Here is a 20,956-nt window from a genome sequence, read left to right as displayed (position 1 = left end):
GTTGTGTGTCTCAGAGGAACAAAGGTTTTAATTCAGCAGCATTTGAGACCCATCAGTGACAGTGACAGACTTTCTGGAAACCACACTAATAGGACCAAAAATTGAGGGAAGAGTAGGTCTGGGGTGAGGCCTGATAAGTGGTGAAGCATCTACTAGGGCCTCCCAGTGGGATGTGGGCAGGGAGAAACTTTTATGTTGGGATTTTCCATCTTCTTCTCTCTCCAATTCCTGTGGTAACTGGGGGGAGGGAAGAGAGCATAGTCTACCCTACATGTTTGAATGCTTAGTGTCAGGGATGAAAAGGGGATTTAGGATATCATCTACCTAAGAATTGCACTGTTGCAGCCCTTCTGCCTCCAGAATAGGAGGTTTTTCACAGTGGGGACTGGATTACACTCTGGCAGTCCCAGTTGGTAATGGTCACTTAGCAGGCGGTTATCCACCATGTTACAGCAGTCCTCGGACTGTTCTAACATGCTGGGGGCCAATTTGGCCCCTGGCAACCCCCAGGGATCAGTAGGGATAGTAAAGGGGCAGAAAGTTCCCCTCTCTTCTAAAATGTGCTGAGCACATCTGGGGATGTCTCCCAGTATTATTTATTTATAACTAGCCTAAACGTTCTCTTAAAAGAAAACATTGTGTCAACAGGAATTTGTGCGACTGACAATCTCTGACACTATGACAACATACATCACAATTATAATTGGAGATTTCCTGAGAGCCGTCTTTGTCAGGTTTTTCAATTACTGCTGGTGCTGGGACTTGGAGTATGGATTTGTAAGTATCTCTCTCTCTCTCTCTCTCTCTTAATTCCATTATCAGATTATCACTTGACATGTTGGTAGTAATTTGTATTTTCATCTTGAGCATCCCAAGTTTAGAGAAGACAAGGCCCATCAGCTTCAAAATCCCTGAACAACATTAAATATCATCTTTTCTCCTCTCTTGCTACTTTGCTTTGTTTATACACATTTCCATTTTAAAGGATCTAATACATATCCTACTGAAGTCACTGAAAAGGCTTCTGTGAGCTGTAAATCAGGCTTTAAATGGTTTCTAATATGACAAAGCCAGCCAGTGGGATGAGGAAAAAGCATCGAAGGGCTGGTTTTAGATACATTAGAAATTGTTTTAGTTGGAACGCTGTTTTAATTAAGATTAATCACGATCACATAACATTCACCTGATTAGATCAGTAACTCAATTTGTCTGGTGATAGGTGCATTCGGAATATCTAGAATGAAAGCCTGTGGCTTCATTTAAGTCTTTGGCAAAATCCCATGAAGCAAGGATTTCATCCTTAGTCTGTAGGATGTTTTCTAAGGCCCGTTCTTTCCTTGTTTCCTTGTATTTGAAGAAGTGAGGTTTTTAACCCACAAAAGCTTATGTCCAAATGTATCGGTTAGACTGTAAGGTGCTACCGGACTCCTTGTTGTATTCAACAATAGAAAGCATTCAGAGTTGAACTTGATGTAAACTTAAGTCTGTGTCTACACTAAAGACTTCTTCTGAAACAGCTATGTTTGTCGGGGCTATGATCCCTGTCTGACTAGATATGCCCGCAAAAGCCCCTAGTGTAAATACAGTTATACCAGCAAAACTGTGCTTTTACCAATATAGCTTGCTTTGTTCAGGGAGCGGGTACACTGGTAAAGCATAGTTTTGCTGATATAAGCTATGCCAACACTAGGAGTGCTTTTGCTGTTATAGTATATGGGTATACAGTACCGGTAAAGAGCTCATAATGTAGAAAAAATTTAAGTGTAAACAGAGTTCCCTTACACAGTTAATTTCTTGGTATTTCAATGCACCCATCCTGGTAATATTTAACACCAACACAATAAATAGAATGCAGTGTGTAAAACTAATCTCCTTTCATTCCTCATCCATCCCTCTCTCCTCATTTTATGCCATGAAAGTATGCATGGATTTATTATTAATTATATTAGGAGCTATCTTCAGGGAAAAAATGACACTGAGCTATTTAGTCGAGTTATTATTCAGGGACAGCTATTGCAAGATGGTTAGGATGCTTGCCATTCTAGTTTCTTGTGGAAGAGTTCCATAGCTATGAACCAGCCACTGAGAAAACACTCTGTTGTGGCAAGTTTCAGCCTTAACACTTGTGATAAAGTTCCTCCTCTATCTTGGTGGGTCCTGCGCTTATTGGCGGATTTTCTTGCCTCAGAGATTCACCATGTGGGTTGGGGAACAGCCCAGAGACCTTCCCCTCTGGAAGAACCCACAGTCCAGGTCAATTGGGAGGTTTGGGGGGAACCCGGGCCCGCCCTCTACTCCAGGTTCCAGCCCAGGGCCCTATGGACTGCAACTGTCTATAGTGCCTCCTGTAACAGCTGCATGACAGCTACAACTCCCTGGGCTACTTCCCCATGGCCTCCTCCAAACACCTTCCTCCTGGTGTCTGATAACGCTTGTGCTCCTCAGTCCTCCAGCAGCACTCTCTCACTCTCAGCTCCTTGCGCCTCTTGCTCCCAGCTCCTCACACTCGCACCACAAACTGAAGTGAGCTCCTTTTAAAATCCAAGTGCCCTGATTAGCCTGCCTTAATTGATTCTAGCAGCTTTGTCTTAATTGGCTCCAGGTGTCCTAATTAGCCTGCCTGCCTTAACTGGTTCTAGCAGGTTCCTAATTACTCTAGTGCAGCCCCTTTCTCTGGTCACTCAGGGAACAGAAAACTACTCATCCTGTGACCAGTATATTTGCCTTCTACCAGACTCCTGTACCCTACTCGTCTGGGTCTGTCACACACTGTTAACACCAGCACCCCCCTGACAAATAGAGCTGTTGTGGTTGGTCTCAAGAGAAAGGCAGTTCCTGAGATAACCAAGGCACAACCTCTGTAATGTCAAAGCCAGGCACATAAATGAAACTCAGTGTTGGACAGGGAGTCAGTGTGCCATGTGAAGCTCTGGAATGATGTGCTCTCATTGCTCTGTGCTACTTAGTAGATGGGCTGCTGCGTGTTGGACCAGCCGGAGCTTCATCAGTCTTCAAATTTACCACAGCCATTGTGCTAGTTGAGCCTGGAGGTGAGGAACGCATGAATCATTGTGGCCAATCTCACATCGCACAGAAAGGGGCACAGCCTCCTTACCAGCCAATAGTAGCAACAGGTGTTTTTTGGGTACTATGGCTATTAGGGGATCCAGGAGCAGTGAAAAGTCCAGAATGACTCCAAGCCTTCATGCCACTCTGATAATTGGAGAGCAGATGCCGTCCATTTAAAGTGATGTTATAGGCTTGGCCTGTTTCCCTCTTCCTACAAACTGCTCCTCTGATTTGCCCAGTGTTAAGAGCAGCCAGCTGCTCTTCACGTAGGTGCTTATCTCGCTGAAGCCCTGGGAAAGATGGGAGGTGCCAGAATTTGATATGAAGGAGATATAGAGCTGAGTATCATCTGCATATTGCTTGTACCAAAGGCCATGGGAGCAGATGTACTGTAAATCTTACTGCATGGATGATAATCACAGTCCCTGAACCAAAGTGGCAGGAACGCCTTTATTGATCTCTGCAGGAAATGCTAACGTCATTGTTGGCTTTAGAAAAAAAGATGAAAAAAATGCCAATTTGCTTCCTGGTGGTTTCTAAAGCCTGGCCAAATGCAAACAGTAAGAAATGTCACTTGTTAGATCATCATCATTACCCCAAAATATAATGCTGTCCCGGATTCCTGGGAAAGATGTTACAGGTACTGTTTGAGAACAAGTGACAATGAGGGGATATAGGCTTAGGCCAAACTATGACTTTAAGCTTGGAAATAATCTTACTAAAGTCAACGGGCTACTCACACTTAAAAATGGTGTGTGCTTAAGTACATTGCTGAACGGGCCCTCAACTTGAAGCAAGTCCTGTTGCTCATTGTGCTCTACCCAATGCCATTGCACCCTACCAAGAGATCATGTCTCCTGACCCAGCTACTTTGGCCATGCTCCTCCTCCCTCTTTCCCTGACTCATAAAAGATGTCATTTAGCCCTCAGAATAGTATAGACCCGCTTTACTCACTTGGATGTAAAGTATTAAACTGGCTGGTCTTAGTTTCTAGTTTTTACGCTTGAATCAGGAGTTCTATTCAGCCATTTAGCATTTCAATTTCTCCAGTTAGTATTTCATACCACTGCCTAATTTTTGCTTCCCCATTGCTTTTAGCTACCTTCTTGTATGTTAAAAGAATAACAAATAAATCACTAAAGCATAGGTTGGACAGACAAGAGCTCTAATTAAATGTGGACTAGAAGAGCAAGACCATATCTCATACCTTTTACGCTTGAGCAGGCCTGCCATGCACAGCACAGCTACATTTGACAGGATAGTCACACACTCTTGATTGCTTGCCTGGGAATATGCATTGTCAGTGATCCTGGGGCAGCCAGCAAATGGGATGCTCTGATTAAATGTTAATGAAAGTTATGGAACGTTTACTTGGGAGTAAGTGGATTCCTTATTTTTGTTATTGATTATTATTCACTAAGTGCCACTAATACATTTCCTGGTTGATGAAGCTAAATGAACTAGCTATGGATAATTCAAGGTCACATTTAAGAGATTTGCTCAGTTTACAAGTCAAAAGTTAAGGGCCCAGATTCACCAGTGCAGTCTAGATACCTTGTGCAGCCCTAGTAATGTAAAGCAGACAAAATCCAAGTTAATTAAGCCAGGTTTACAAATGCTGTTGGAGCACACAAAGCAGCCAGAATTTACTGGTGAATCTGCCCCCAATTTTCCCACTGCTAACCCTGTTGACACGATTTAATTTGAAAAAAAAAAAAAATCAGTCTGTGTTCATTCTGCCTCTTCCATCATCACCAGTAGTAAACTGATAGTTTACTTCATACAGTATCAACAAAACTAAAATCCACTTTACTTATCCATAAAATAATTTGTATTGCCTGGCAGTATTCTTTTACTTTAGAGCAAAGGCTGTATAAACAACATACATATCACAGCACTATATATAGACATGTATATTTCATATAAAAAGTTATGTTAAGGGAACATTAAGGTTGCAAAATCAAGTACACAGGTTATAGTATTTCCTAAGGGTGCCTGTGCAACCTTTTCCAGCCTTCCCCTAGTTGCACCCCTCCCCCAACATTTTCTGACTAGCTCTAATACATTCACACACACTTATACATAGATAAGTGCCCAGAGGTGACCATTACTGGAATACTATGTCCAGTTCTGGAGTACACAATTCAAGAAGGTTGTTGATAAATTGGAAAGAGTTCAGAGAAGAACCATGAGAATGATGAAAGGATTAGAATAGGCTTAAGGAGTGCAATCTCTTTAGCTTATTAAAGAGAAGGTTAGCGGTGACTTGATCACTGTCTAATTGCTTACATGGGGGGAAAAGTTGATTCTAGAGGACTCTTCAGTCGAACAGTCAAACAGATAAGAAGATCAATGGCTGGAAGCTGAAGCTAGACAAATTCAGGCCAGAAATAAGGTACACATTTTTAACAGTGAAAGTAATTAGCAAATGTTAACTGGAACAATTTACCAAGGGTTGTGGTGGATTCCCCATCACTGTATAATTTTAAATCAGGATAGAATATTTTTTCTAAAGAGATATCCTCTAATTTAAATGGGAAATCCTATGGCCTATGTTATACACGAGGTCAGACTAGATGATCTCAATTGTTCCTGCTGGACTTAGAATCTATGAATCATTGTTTTAAAAGTTCAAAGCATATCCAATAAAAATGGAACTCTTTGTACTTTCCAGTAGTACCTGCACCTCTTCAAAAAGCTCAATAAGATTTATAATGAAATATTGCAGGCTGTACTGAAGGCAATACATTGATCTTGAGTCATATTCATTTGTTTCATGAATCATTGTTAATATGCAACAGAAGAGTCTTGAGAAGACATTGCCAGTATGTTGTTGCTGTTGTAGATGACAGTTTTAATCTACAGCTCTGTGTCAGTTTAAAACATTATCTGCAAGCCTAATGGAAGCATTGTGCCTTTTCTTTCAGCCTTCATATTCAGAGTTTGATATAAGTGGAAATGTGCTGGGACTGATCTTTAACCAAGGCATGATCTGGTAGGTGTGGCAGAGAACATGTATGGTATTAACAGATGGTTGTATACTAGGTCAGCTTAGCCAGCAGGGGTGTGAATTTTTTCACACTGCCTGTGAAATCAAGCATGAAACACAGAAATTCACATATTTGTCACTTCTGAAATGCTGGGCTTGATTCACCACTGTAGTACTCCAGTTTTATGCCAATGTAGCTCAATAGGTATCAAACTGGACACCTTGAAATCAATGGAGTTAAATCAGCAAAGAATTAGGGTAACAGTGGTGAGTCAGTCCCAGGCTAAGGTTATGGGACCACATTCAGCAATATATTCTGCTATCTTTTGCACTGCTCCGGTGACACACAGCAGCTGTAAAGTTAGGTTTATAGCTGCCGAGCATTGTTGGAGCAGCGGAGCATTCTGGAGACTCTGATCTGTGGTTTTATATTGAAAAATAACAATGTATTAATGTGGCACAAATCCAAAGAGTTTCTCAGTCAAAAAGCTGTTTCCTTACCCCTGTATCCTATGGAAAAAAATGACAGAGATAAATAAATACCTAAATAAATATATAAAAAAATCTGCCAGTGTGAACTAATGGATCACTTAGTGGTAGTGCTCAGCTGTGCTACTGAGTTTGAGACCCATTTCTGGTCTTCATGAACTGAACTAGTAAGCGCTGGGACCACTGTGGGGCAACATGCTAAGTCCCTTTGTGGAGTGATTTACATCACTCAGGAATGATCTCTTGCTCCATTATTGGGACAGCACTGACATAGCCTGCTGAGAATACTTCTCAACCCTCACTTGTAAAGACAGGGACCGACTATGCTCTACAGTGGTTTTACTCGGATATAACTCTAGTCTCTAGTGCATTAGGGGGAGTTAGTCTTCCTCTGGCTACCCAGACAGCAGCTGGGGATGTCCCCTTTCCTGGCCCTGGAGCAGCCCCTGGTACTCACAGCAGAACTCATGTGTATTTAGCCTCCTATGCATCTAATCTAGGCCTGGAGCAGCAGCCTCATGCTGCAGCCAGTCTGCTCATCACATACATCACAGAGCCACAGAAATATGGGCCCCTTGGTTAATCTGGCCCTAGGTACATTGAAAATCCACAGGGCCAGTGTCTACCTGGCACTCGAGGTTAAACTAACAAATTAGCTTGTAAAACAGCATATTATTGTGTGATCATAAAGGCAGCAGCAACTGACATCCCAGTTGCTCATACTTAAAATTTCTGCTGCACACACTCCACTGTTCATCAAGATGATACAGCTGTAGTATAAAATGCACTCCCAAGTTTATGCACCATGAATGGCATGGTCATTCCACCACCATCATTAGCACTTTTTTGGGGGGCTGGGGGGAAGGAAGATGGGAGGGGATTGAAAGTCAGCCTTTCATTATCAAAAGTTGGGAGGTTGGTTTTGGGATCAGATTGGGTTTATTTTTGATTACTTTCAGAACATTTCATGTTTAATACCTCATTCAAATACAAATATTATACACATCTATACTCTGTCACAATATACACTTTCTAATATAGCATGGTCCCCAATGTGGGATCCACATGGACCCAGCAGTCCAACTGCCTGCTACATACTGCACGAGTGAGACCATAACATGTTAGCTAATGTTGCCTATATCAAGCAGTGAACTTGTTATGTTTTTTAGTGATTTAACATTTATAATAAACATTTGATCATCTCAAGTGAAATTAAGAGAGACAGTAAAAATGACAGCAATAAAATAATGAATAACTATTTGTTACAATTTTAATAAAATATATAATGAGTTATTGTATATTTCTAGAATTATTTTGAGCTGCACACACATGTACTCACTTGAACTGCAGTGACATGAGAGCTTTTGGTGTGGCTGGGTCTAGCCTGTATCTGGAGAGGATTTGAGAGGCCTGAGTATATTTGTGTATATTTGCATGTGTATGTAGGGAGATTCATTTCTCTCTTTATAGAAAGGCTTCCTGTTCTGCAAAGTGAATGGAATTTAAACCTTCTCATGTGAATTTGCATATTAATGAGTCATCTGCAAAATTTACTCTGGATTGCTTCAAATGTTGTACCTAAAAATGATGATAATGGGCACAAATTAGCTTGATCCTCAACTGACTGGAGTCAGTGAAAGTTTTGCAACTGATTTCAGTGAGAGTATGATCAGGGGCACAAGGTGTACTATGTGCCCTTAGCCAAGAACTAGCAGAGTCTATATGGTCTCTATCCATTAAGAACAGATGAAAAGAAGAGGAGGTAAAGTTACAATATAATAGTAATACCTAGCTCTTATATAGCAATTTTCATCCACAGATCTCCAAGAGGGGGCACTCCATAGAGGGAAATACCATTATCCCCATTTTAAACATGGGGAAACTGAGGCATAGAGAAGGGGTGTGACTTGCCCAAGGTCACCTAGTGGACCAATGGCAGAGTTGGAAATAGAATCAAGTCTTCTGGGTCCCATCCACTTAGCCACACCGGTAAATAGAATTAGATCCTCAAATCAGAGGGGCAAGAAGAGTGAAGCCAAAGAACATGAGTGCCCAGTGTTTCAAAGTCATAAACATGTAACTATAAACAACTAACAACATTTATCAGAATCAATAGGTACTTAACTAGAATCAGGCACTAAATAACTATGTGTCACATTTGGGTGCAACTACAAAGAGAGAGAGGTTTTAAATGAGTACAAGTATAAGATATTAAAGTCAGAAATAGTTACCAGAATAATAAAGACAAAATGCTTCCTAGTAGCAAAAACTTTACAAGCTATATTTGGTTCAAGGTAAAATCCTTAACATATGTTTCCAGCTACTGGGCTGACCAAATTCTCAGGTCAGAATCTCTCCCCTAGAGTCAAAGGGCTGGTTCCTTTGTGTTAGGTAAAAAAAGAGAGCGAACCTGCGGTGTTTTTGCCCCCCATTTTTATAGTTTAATCACCCTTTGAAATGCATTTTCCTGAGGTTTACTTCTAGATAAAGTTCATTCCAGCTGTGAGGAAAGAGCCATAGAGTGATAGAGGTTCCATGTTATTGTTTGCTAAAATACAGATCAATCTGTTCCTGCCCCCTTTGTTGCCAAAGAATGGCCACTTAACCAGCGATTGCTAATCAGCTTTGATGATGCCAGGCTAGACTGTCAGTTTTGTCCTTTGTCTTTGTGAAACCGGTTTAGTGAGACTTGACTGGTAAACACATTGTAATCATAATTTCAGTTTATGTTCATACCTCTTACTACACATTCCATACATTACACAAGAATCTTAATGATCAGTATGTTATTAGTTTTTAAATGATACCCCACAAGGCATATTTTACACAACGATTATGACAATAACCTGTAGTGTGTGAATACAGGAGTGCTCTCGGTCACACCATGGTAAAAGAATAAGTGAAGTAAATGTCAGCTCCAGGAGACAGCAAAAATATTAATAAAACAACAGCAAATTAAATTAAGACTAGGCTGGATTATGATAAAACAAACTACTCATCAAGCCTGTAAGAGATTATGGGGTATAACGTTTGGGATTATGTGTTCTATAAATGAATGACAATCTGAGTGGATTTGAAAATGAAAGAACCATTTAAAGAAGAAGAAAGTGAAAGGGGGAAATCAATAACAGTTTTCTGACTGGTTGTTAAAATTCAGTTGGAGAAAGAAAAAGGGGAGGGGGAGAGCCTTGAGACTTGGAAAGACATGATTTAAAGAGTATTTTAGCCATATGCCATGAACTCAATGGAAGGAACAGAGCCAAGACCAATAAAAAGAGTTAAACAAGGCTTCACAAGCTGCAAAATGGAGTGCATTGTATGTGGCTGCAAAACAAGGGGATATGAAAGCCCAGGGTGGGTGAAGAGTTTTGGTGTATCTAAGGCTGCAGAGTTTTACAGAGCACTTTCTTGTTTGTTTCTAGGATGGGTTCTTTTTATGCTCCAGGCCTGCCAGCTATCAATGTGTTTCGTCTTCACACCTCGATGTATCTGCAATGCTGGGCTGTGATGTGCTGCAATGTCCCCCATGAGAGGGTCTTCAAAGCCTCTAGATCCAATAACTTCTACATGGCCATGCTGCTCTTTATTCTCTTCCTCTCCACTCTGCCTGCCGTGTACACTATTGTCTCTATCCCACCGTCCTTTGACTGCGGCCCATTCAGGTCTTTCACATTTTATATCCGTCTCTTCCCTGACAAATAGGTTATCTCATGGTATGACTACTGTACAGTGAATGACATAACTAAAACCAACTTCCTTACTAAGTGTTGGCACTTTATAAACTATGCTAATTTTACTTGTGCATAGGACCATAATCTCTGAAGATGAATTAAATGTGAGAGAAATGATTAACTATTTAAAAAGTATTCACTAACTGGTAAGACAGAAATTCTGTTTTTTTTTAAATAAAGTTTCTTACTAGTGTGATCAAGTCTGAAATTATATGTAAGGAAGAGAGAACCATTCTGTTAGAGATACATGCTCTACCTGCTTGAGATGATCTGTTAGAGTGTAGAATAGTCTCATTGCTTGGGAGATAGAACATTTAGAATAGGCTGCAGCAAGCACTAGAAAACATACTGCAGAAAGGGATGTGGCAGTAGCAGAGGGGAAGACTAGATGACCGAATAGAGCTTTTCCATCTCAAATTTCTGAGACTCTCTGCAGTACTTCAGGGAGTTAGATTCAGTAGCACTGTTATAATATATTTCTGGTGTTGAGAGTCATCCTCTGGAGTTCTCAGTAATGAAGGAAAGAAAGGGTGTCCGTGTTGACAGCAATTTGTGTGTAAATCCATGCATATTGAAATAAGTATAAACAATAACCCAGATAACGTGGTCTACATTTTCAAAAGGGACTAGTGATTGTGAGCACCTCAGTTTTTGGGTGCCCAGCTTGAAACACCTGAAAAAGAATTTTCAGAAGGTGCTGAACACCAATTCTTCAATAATCTTTAAGGTGTCTCAAGTTAGGCATCCAGAATCACTAGTTGCTTTTGAAAAAGATGAGCCTGCATTCCCCTGCAAGCAGGTAACAGCAGAGGGGGATATAGCTATGAAGACACCTGCCCATCCAAGAACAAAGCTGATCCCATGCCCTATTCTTCACCCTGTACATTGCAGAAGTGGAATATCAGGGGAGAAGTCTTCAGCATCTCTGTTTGCCATTTAGTGTGACATATTACACTAGTAAGCAAGCAATAGTTAGACACGACATTTAGATTTTAACATGTTTGAGTCTTTGATATCTGCTAGCAAAAATGTGTTAATGGAGTAAAAGGAGAAGAGCAGTAACATGGAGATCTGGTTTCCAGTGAAGGGCTTGAAAAATACATTAATAAAGTGATCCCAGTGCATCTTCTAAAGGCACAGAACTCTTGATGTCTTAGCTCTAAAAGTTCCTTTGGGTATAGGCAAATCATTCAGGAGATGTTTTCCAGACACTCACTGTCACTTTGTGGGAGAAATGCATGAAATACCAGCAAATCTGCTGAGACATGAAACTGGTTGGATTTCACAGAACTGGTACAAAGCAGGTGATACTGATTGCCAATTTTCATTTAGTAAATCAGATCATAGAAGACATAGAGGGTGACATCTGGGGACTGGTCTATGTAACTGCAATCCCAAACCATGTGTAATTCAGGATTAGATAAACTAGAACAGCTTCAGTAAGATTTCCTTTGCCCTATGCCCCAAGGAATGAACAAGCTACCCATTTTAATTTTTTCTGTTCTGCTTTAATCTGTTAACATGCATAAAAAGTTATGTTTTTCTTAAAATCGACTCAGTAAAGAGCATTTAAATAATGTGAATGACAATAACTTATTGTTGAGCCCAGCCCTGGTCTATATAATATAATCTTGTTGTATGCTGATACACAATGCTACACTGGCATTGGCAAGGTATGTGATACAGTGTTAATTTTTGTTTTTAACAGTGGGAAAACTAGAATGTTTGAGGTCATTTCAGAAACCTTAGAGAATGACTTCCCTTCCTGGTTTGGGAAAGTATTTAGTTATGCTTCTAACCCTGGACTGATCTTGCCCTTCATATTGCTTATGGTGTAAGTACAGTATCTTAAATCAGATCAAAGCTTTCCTATATGAATCTCTACCCAATTCCTTTCATGTCAAGCCTCCATAACCGTAGGTGTCCACTGGAAACACAGTCAAGTACAACACTGATTGCCTTGAGGGACTTGAAGAATTCACAAGTCTTTTGCTTGATCATAATTAATGTGTAGTTGCACAAAGGGCAGGCTCCCCAATCTCTCTCTTTTGTTCAATGGCTTCATTTTTGTCTTGTTTTGTTACCATAGTGCCAAAAATCATTAAGAAGCAAAAAAAAAACCCCAAATAAAAACAAAAATAACACCCCCCCCCCCCCCCAAAAAAAAAAAAAAAAACTATATGAGGTCCAAAGTGGAGCGAGTTTAATCAGTCTATTGGGCAGAACTGCACATCATAAAACCGAGCATGTTTCGTAGTGAACTCTCAGAAGTGCTATTCCCCTGATACAAAGCTTTCTTTAAGCCTGTTCCTGGGCATCTCGGGTTTTGTGTAATAATAAAGAGGCCTGAAAAGCAGCAGAACTACCATCATTTTGCTAAACTAGGTGTGAGGTAAGAGTTGGGGGCATGTAGCAGAGAACCCACACAGAGGGCTTCCAAATTAGATTCTTTGGCTAAAACCCCAATGTAAGTGGTGTGCAGTAAGGCATGATTGCTACCCCCTTGTACTAGAAGTTCCCTGTCCAAAGTCCACTTTCTGAGACTTTGGACTAGGAATAGACGTTTGTCCATAAATCAGTCCTGAATAAGAATAATAATCCTGATACCTTTCATCCCAAAGGACTTTACAAAGGATCACTTTATAGGATCACTTAGCACACACAAAAGTGCAGCTACCTCTTGGGTAGGGTGACCAGATAGCACGTGTGAAAAATCGGGACGGGGTGGGGGGCAATTGGCGACTATATAAGAAAAAGCCCCAAATATCAGGACTGTCCCTAAAAAAAATCGGGACATCTGGTCACTTACGCTTGGGTAAAATTCAGACATGATTTAACAACACACAGTTATATTGCCAAATATTTTAGAACAGGAAGTGAAAAACAGTAAGTGTAACAGAAACTGCAGAAGGAACTTACACAGGCAGAATGCAATTTTGAGATGAAATTTGGCAAAAACTTGCTGACAATCATACTATATACAGAAAGACTCTCATTGAAGAATATGGGTAGCTCCCATTGATTTCAAGGGGAGCTATCTATATTGTGCATTAGGGGACTGTGACCCAAAACAAAGGCAAAGACAATACAAGGCAAACTAGAGTCAACAAACAGGGAGAAGATCATCACTTATTTCAAACAGGAGCATGACATACTGTTAATATCATTATAAGACATCACATAGCTGGATCTCCAGTTAGAGTTTCATTAGGTGAGAGTAGGGGGTGAAAATGTGCTAATTTCTTACAGTTATTTAACAAAGAAAATTATGCCATGTAGTCGTGATTTTGTGTGCTAGAAGATTATGATTTAGAACAAAAATCAACTAGTTTTCCGTGTTTTTGCTTGTTGTCTTTCCTGTCACTACAGCACTTAAATTTCCTATTGTTGTGCAAGTTTAAAGGATTTTATAAACATTTGGTCATTTAAAAATACATTATACATCTTTTACAAGTCAGTTTTGCAGAACACCCATGTTATGGAAGAACAGCTGGATGGAACTGCCTCCTTAGCACCGTAACTGAAAGTAAGGTTCTTAAATAGGGAAAGTGAATTTTTCAGTTAGGTTGTTCTGGGATCTCAGGTAGAAATGTACTTTCTTTCTCCTGTGAGGGAGCACATAACTGAACTGTCAAAATGTTAGTGTTAATAAGACTGGGTGGTGGAGTAAAAGCCACTCTTCATATTAACACATTATAGAGGATAGGGACAACCTATTTATTGTAATGTGGATTTATTAAGAATGATGTTAGATTTTACAATTCTTACCTAACATAATGTATTCTTTTTCCTTTAAAATTTAGATTGAGTATCTATTATCTCAATGCTACATCCAAAACCTACAAGGAAGCTAACTTGGATCTCAAAAAGAAGCTACAAAGTGTAAGGATGCCATAAAGAGGGTAGAACTGTTACTTTTTATTGTTGTGAATCAGTAGAGAAATGATTTAAGTAATTAAGGTATGTCTCCCTCTCTCCCCTTTGACCAGCAAGCTGAGGAAAACAAAAAGAGAAACAAACAAAAAGCACAACAGTCACGGGAGATGGAAGAAAACTCCCTTGAGACTAAACCCAAGCAGCAAGGAAGAAAACAAGACTCCGCAGCAGATCAAGGTGCGACTGCTCTGAAGATGTCTGTATATTTGCTACCATCCCTCTACACTGTCTCAACTTCTCTACTTACTGTACAGTGACACCCTGAGAGGGACAGTCATGAAAATTAAATAGTGCAAATTAACCACAATACAGAAGCTTGCAGCCACCAGGTTAATCTTTATGGCATTGGTCTTTCTCCTTCCCTTATAAGAAATATTACAAGCTCTTTCAATAACAATCCAGAATCCTACAGTAGTAACAAACTGCAAGCTGTATTACTTTGGACTGTTAGGCCCCAATCCAGCAAAGCACTTAAGCAGGTTCCTAATGTTAGTGGGACTATTCGCATGCTTAAAAACTGAGCATGTGCATAAGTGTTTTGGTAGACTGAAGTTTTATTGCAGAATACTACAGTATTTTTTATATTGGAATATTGAGGGCCAGGTTGTGGTTTTTAAGTCCAGGCTCCTGCAGGGGGGTGGGGTGGAGGGAGGCAAGGGGGGTGCAGCGAGTCCATGATATAGTAGGAATCCTCAGGAAGAATTCTGGCTCAGTCAGCCAAACTTCTTCCTAGGCATGGTCCTAAGCTGCATATGTGGCAGCTCTACCTGCCTTAAAGAAGGTGTGGTGTGCTCTCCCCTCTACACTCAGGCACTACTGTCCTCATTGTCCATGCCACAAAACAAGCACACAGTTTGGCATGACTGGCAGTAGGAGAAGTCAGGGCTGGAATATTAGGGAGGATGTAGGTCAGGAATGAGGCACATCAGCAGAGCTATGTGGGGAATTCCAAGTGCACCCTGCTGAAATTGGCCAGTTTTATAATGAAATTGCTGAGTTTTGCCATCTCTCTCACACCACCCTCACTCCCCCAGTAACCTAGAAACTGCCTCCACTTACTTGGTGCTGCCTTATGTAAGGGGGAGGGCTTCTACGTTCCTTACTCAAGGTCCTGGAGGATGGAAAGGGCTAGCTGGAAAACTTCAGGGGGGAGCTTCTGAATCATTCCCCATAACCTCACTCTAAGAGATGGGGTTGGCAGGGTAAGTGCTGAGCTTTCTCTTGCTCCTACTGCTCTAACAGGCAATCTCTGTTCTATGGCTCAGTTTGGTTTTCTAAATACATTTTAGGTACCCAGAAAGGACAAGGTGACAAAGAGTCTAAGAAAAAGACCAGCCACCAACACGAAGCAAGCCCCTCTCAGCAGCACAGCCCTGGCCCAAATGTTCATTATTCCTCGCATGGCAGAGGAGGAAGCCTTACTCCACCCCCACACATAGCTGTGACTCGACCACCAGTGCCAAGAGGATATGGCATGCCCGGCTACCCCCCCAGAAATCCACGCTTTGAAGGTTTTCCTGGAGGACACCCAAGAATGCCAAGGGGCACTCCTAACTATAGATAATAAGGCTCTTCTACACTTTCCTCTAGTAAAAGTGAACTACAGGATTATATGGTACAATCCTGGCAAAAAAAATGGCCCTGATTCAACCAATAAGTGAGGTGTCCCATTGATTTCAATGCGACTCCTCCTGTGCATGAAGTTGCTCAGTGTATTTTCAGGATTGGAGGCTTCAGTACCAATATTTAACAGAAACCACTGCATTAGTCTTCTTGTTAATCTGAATGTCTTGGAAAGATGTATGTTGTCATGAGTGTCAAAGTGTTTCTAAGTATATAAATATTTATGATGAGAATGAAAATGTTAGTTTATTCTTGCATAAGTTTCTCAGTGTGTTTCTGTAGTATCTCATTGTTACTTCATTTATTTTTAAAACCACAGGTAATTGTCAATATAATTGCTTGGAAATTATATCTGAGTCTTTTACTTGAACAGCGCACACAGCTTGTGTTGGCCATCTGCAGAGGAGTGAGACTCGCCTGATTAGTTTAGACTGGAAATATATGACTACCTTTCAGTAGCCAAAGCATGACCTTTAAATACCTAGAGATATTGTGCAGCCTAGTGTTTGAAGTATGTGCTTCCTAGTTCAGAGGCATTATGCAGCTGAGCTTTTAATTTTATTAATATCCCTATTTTTCCTGTCAGTACAGTAATAATTCTTACCATATGCAATATCATACAGCCACCTCCCCAAGCACCTGCTCATGGCCAGAGGTCACTTTGAAGCACCTTGCCTGTTTCCATCTCTTCAGGACCCTTTAAAAACTCACAGTTCAAAGGTAGTTCAAAACAACTCCACAAGGAGTCCCAATTATTTAGTCCTCTGATATATACTGGCCCTCTAGGCCCCAAGCAGTTCAGCATCTCTCCCCTGATTAACCCAAAAATAACACAAAACACAAACTCAAGGAGTCTTCATCCCAGCTGGCCTTTACAGGATCTCCTTTGCTTGGACAGAGTCCCTCACAGGCCTTCTACCCTGAAGGCCTTTCTCCCACTTACTCCTGTTTCTACAGCTTTTTTTCCACTGCTAAATCAGGGACCTACAAACATCTGCTGGCTCTCTGAAGTTACAATTTCCCCAGCCCCTGCTCTCTTAGAGAAACTTCTTGCTCTTTTTTTAAATCCTGGGAATCACCTTATTCAGCCCAGTTGCAGCTGACCCTGTAAGCAGGGATGGTTTAGCCATAAACTCTCCAGCCCATGGGACAAGCTGCCCTGTTACATCACATTTTAAGAAAGCATTTCAGATGCAAAAAGAAACCATATTTGAACAAAACAGTTCAGCCCTGACCTTTGGTATCCACCTCCAAAATGCTTTCCAAGGTTGGGGTGCTCTACATGGGGGCCTTATGGACAGATAATGGGCACTTGCTATTACCGCTTAATTATTATTATTTGTATTGTGGTAGTATCTGGGAGCCCCAGACCCCATTTTGATAGGTGCTATCCAAACACAGAACAAAAAGGTGGTCTCTGCCCAAGTATTTCCATACACCTGTTTGAGAGTAGTTACACAGCTTTACTGCATTGGCCAGAATTTGACCCACAATATCAATAAAAAAATGTAGAAAAGGTTAGTCAATGCAGCTGTTTTGTAGTGTAGAAGGATTGTTAACTCTGTTTCATAAGGCAAAGCCTGGGGGAAATCTGTGATATCATGAAACAATTTAGGCTCCCCTTAATTATGGTGTAACTAAATCAGGAAGTCTGATCATAATGGTACCTTCTGGCCTTGAAATCTATGAGCTGTGCCCCCTTGTCCCAGGGCTGAATTTGTTCTGGAATATTGCAACAAAAGGCCAGATCCTCAGCTGGTGTAATTCATCATAACTCCATTGACTTCAACAGCCATCGGATGGCCTCATACCATAGGTGAATAGTGACCTTGGAGGTGAAAGTCTATATCATAATTATCAACCCTTCTAGCCAGCCGAACCCTTTGTCTTTCTACTTTGTTTCCCTCATGCTCTTACCTGCCTACAAACTGGCTTCTTTCCTCTCCTCATGAAGACAGAGGTCTTGGAATGGACACTGTATTTGTGCATTTGTATTGCTGTACTCATGCAGTTCTGGATTAGCATTCTGTGAATAATTTAAGGAAACAATATAATGAAGTTCAATTATGGCTGACACTCAGATTTCCAAATTCATGTGAGTAAATCTCCTTTGATGGGTTTTTCTATGGGAGTGATTATTATTGTGGAAGAAAGGGTGATCCGGGAGCTAACACAGAAGACCCAGTTGCAATTCCTCTTTCCCCACAGACATTCTGCATGACCTTGGACAAGTCCTTTATTTTCTGTTCTTCAGTTTCCCCATAAACTAGTAATAACAATCTGACAGGCTTCTTGACTTTATTGTCCTTGTGTGTAACCCTGTAATTCTCCCCCTCTCAGACTAGGTCTCAGTCTAGATCCTAGTAGTATTAATGGGCTAATATTATTTCCTGGGCTGTAAGCCTGATCTCTGCTATCTGGACTGAAGGCTGTAAAAAGATCTCTGAGCAAACACATTTTAACATTTCTATTAATAGTTTTTTTTCTCCAGCTATTTCTGTGGACCCCTCACCTGTGTTTATTGGTGCATTCCTGAGTCTAGTTAATGTCCACGGAGTAGAAAAAAAAATTCATGCATTTGCCAGCAATATCTGTAACTGTATTAAGAAACATACACTTTACAACGCTGCTACAGTGCTTCAGTGAAGACTCTGCTATGCCGATGGGAGAGCTTCTCTCATCAGCGTAGTTAATCCACCTCTGTGAGAGGTGGTAGCTATGTCTGCGGGAGAAGTCTTACCATTAACATAGCGCTGTCTACACTGGGAGTTAGGTCAGTATAACTGCGTCACTCAGGGGTGTGGATTTTTCACAGGTCTGGGCGAGGTAGTTATACCAATGTAAGTTTATAGTGTAGACCTGGCCATAGGGTCAGCTTGTGACCTGGCTTGCACAGTGAGGGATGCCCCAATACCCATAATCCAGGTAGCAGGAGCAAGCAGTAACATGTAGGGGATGAGAGCAGCCTCTATGAGAGGGTACATTCCCCACCCCATGTGAGTGGCAGGAGTGGGTAGGGTGGGATGAGGTGTAGGCAGACCTCTCCCCCCCCTCCCCCAAGTACACTGGCACTGAAGAACAGGGGTACTTCCCCCGAATGCAGCAGGGGGAAATTGCAGAGCAGAGGGTATCTCTGAGTCATTGCTTCTTGGGCTGCTTCTGAGGTCGCCTCTTGCTCAGGGCCGATGTCTAAGCCATGACTGAGCCCTCAGGTTTGTAAGGGAAGAACATTGATTCAATGTCATGCTTCCACAGCAATAGCTTATGAGAAACATGAATATTAGGATTCATTGCTATACTATATATACACTAAATATCGGATGTTCCCTAAATATTCTGTTGTGTAAAACTCAGTACCATTCTGCAGTGTAAGGCCCAGCCTGTGGGGTTTAAGCCACTTGCTGCATTTTGGGGTCTGTGAAGGGGCTGCACCATGGAGGGGTGGGGGGGGGGGCACCAGAAGGAATTCTGGTTCCTTCATAACTTCACTCGGAGTTGCCCATGTTGGAGCAGCAGCTCCACCTTCCTTTGAAAAGATGCAGCTTGTGCTCTCAATTGAGCCAACCCTGCTCTGCAGACCAGTGCAGAAAGATAGAGTCACCCTCCCTCTCCCTGATCCCCTTTGGGAGGTTAGTGTCCCTGGTAATGCAAGCCATGAGCCATTCCTCCATGCCCCAGTGAATCTGTGCTCAGCCCTGAATGCACAACTGCACACCAGTACAAAGCCAGGCATGATATAGTCCTGAATAGGCAAAGATTACCCCAAGAACCTGTCTAAGCCTGATGTTAATCATAGCCAGCAGAACTGAGTCAGTTCTTATGCAGTGAGTTTACATAAAGGGTTATTATATTCCCTGTTGCTAGCACTACACCCTCTATAGTAAGCCCACAGATGCAATTCAGCTCAAGATGGGCTAGGGGAGGGGAGCTGACTGTAGCTGATGGGATTATTACAACCTATTTCCTCATCTAGCAGTTGCAGAGCAGCTCTGCCAACACTCCACAGCTTGGAAGAAAGACTTTGTCCTCCTGGATCCCCATAGAACTCTGTTGTACCTGTGCCGAAGCTTGTTTACATGGGCTTTGTACAGGAGAGAGGATTTGGGCCAGTTTAAATAACTCTCTAAATAAACTTATCCAGAGGGGTTGTTGGTAACTAATTAGGGGTAGAGTGGTTGAAATAATTAACAGGAGTGTGTGAAAAACCCATGTCAATGTCCAGGGAGAGCTCTGTTCCTTTCCTTAATCAATGTGTAAAGATGGAAGGCACAAGTTGTAGATCCTATTGGAGGAGGGTGAGTGGAAAGCTCTCCTCAGAGTTGCGGCTCCATCATCCTTGCAGAATGATGTTTTACTGAGACGTGTTTGCTTGCACTTACATTATGAGAGAGGATTTTTAGGTGAATGTCAACAACAGAGAAATATTTGGCATTTAACAGCAAGAATTCAGTGTAGTAATAAAGGTCAGCCAGCCATTAGTCTGGAGAACAGCTGTATATAGTGACCCATACATAAACAGTCTGCACCCATCTTGCCCTAAAAATCTGAAAAACAAAGCTCATACACTACAGCAGAATTTCCTTCCATGTAGTTGAAATGGAGATCAATGGAGACCTGCAGCATCTCAGAATAGGACAGTGATAGAACATGGTGGATTAATATCTGCTCTAAGTATTGCACACACAAATGTGCCATATTAGAGGTTTTCTTTTGCCCCTGGCTTTAGTTTTCTCTCTTTTTTTTAAATGTATTCTTCACTGGGATCAGGTAAGATAGTTAACTTCATAGGCATTTGTGATTTAAGAAGTGCCTTTATTTTAATATTTCAGTAGTGCAATAAAGGTGGATTTTCAAAAGTGATCAGTATTGGCCTAACTGCTCCTACAGAATTCAGTGGTTGATTTTTCAACCTAAATCCATTTGTATCTCCCATGGGGTGATATTCATTTTAATAAGTTACAGAGCCTTGTGATAAATTACATTTATTATGCACCTTTGATTGCCTCATCTATACTCTGCCCATTAATCCATCTCTGCTGGGATTACTTATACTATTTCAAAAGTCTGTGCAGCTTCAAACAACCTCTTAAAAAAAAAAAGCCAGAAAACTGTTTCTTT

General features: G+C 41.2%; 1 protein-coding gene across 1 annotated transcript in view; it reads left to right on the top strand.

Moving 5' to 3' along the window:
* Nucleotides 1-15,843, top strand: part of TMC1 (transmembrane channel like 1) — a 78,781-nt gene extending 62,938 nt beyond the window's left edge. The window contains exons 14-20 of the mRNA XM_054032225.1: nt 649-777; nt 5,998-6,065; nt 9,971-10,210; nt 11,988-12,113; nt 14,083-14,161; nt 14,269-14,392; nt 15,505-15,843. Of these exons, the coding sequence (XP_053888200.1) occupies nt 649-777; nt 5,998-6,065; nt 9,971-10,210; nt 11,988-12,113; nt 14,083-14,161; nt 14,269-14,392; nt 15,505-15,779 (1,041 nt within the window). The 3' untranslated portion in view covers nt 15,780-15,843. The remainder of the gene's footprint in view (nt 1-648; nt 778-5,997; nt 6,066-9,970; nt 10,211-11,987; nt 12,114-14,082; nt 14,162-14,268; nt 14,393-15,504) is intronic.
* The last annotated feature ends 5,113 nt before the right edge of the window (nt 15,844-20,956 follow it).

Source organism: Malaclemys terrapin, chromosome 6 (assembly GCF_027887155.1).
Source record: "Malaclemys terrapin pileata isolate rMalTer1 chromosome 6, rMalTer1.hap1, whole genome shotgun sequence".
NCBI classification, from domain to species: Eukaryota; Metazoa; Chordata; order Testudines; family Emydidae; genus Malaclemys; species Malaclemys terrapin.
Note: the sequence above shows the minus strand (reverse complement) of the source record. Positions and strands in the feature narration are given on the sequence as shown.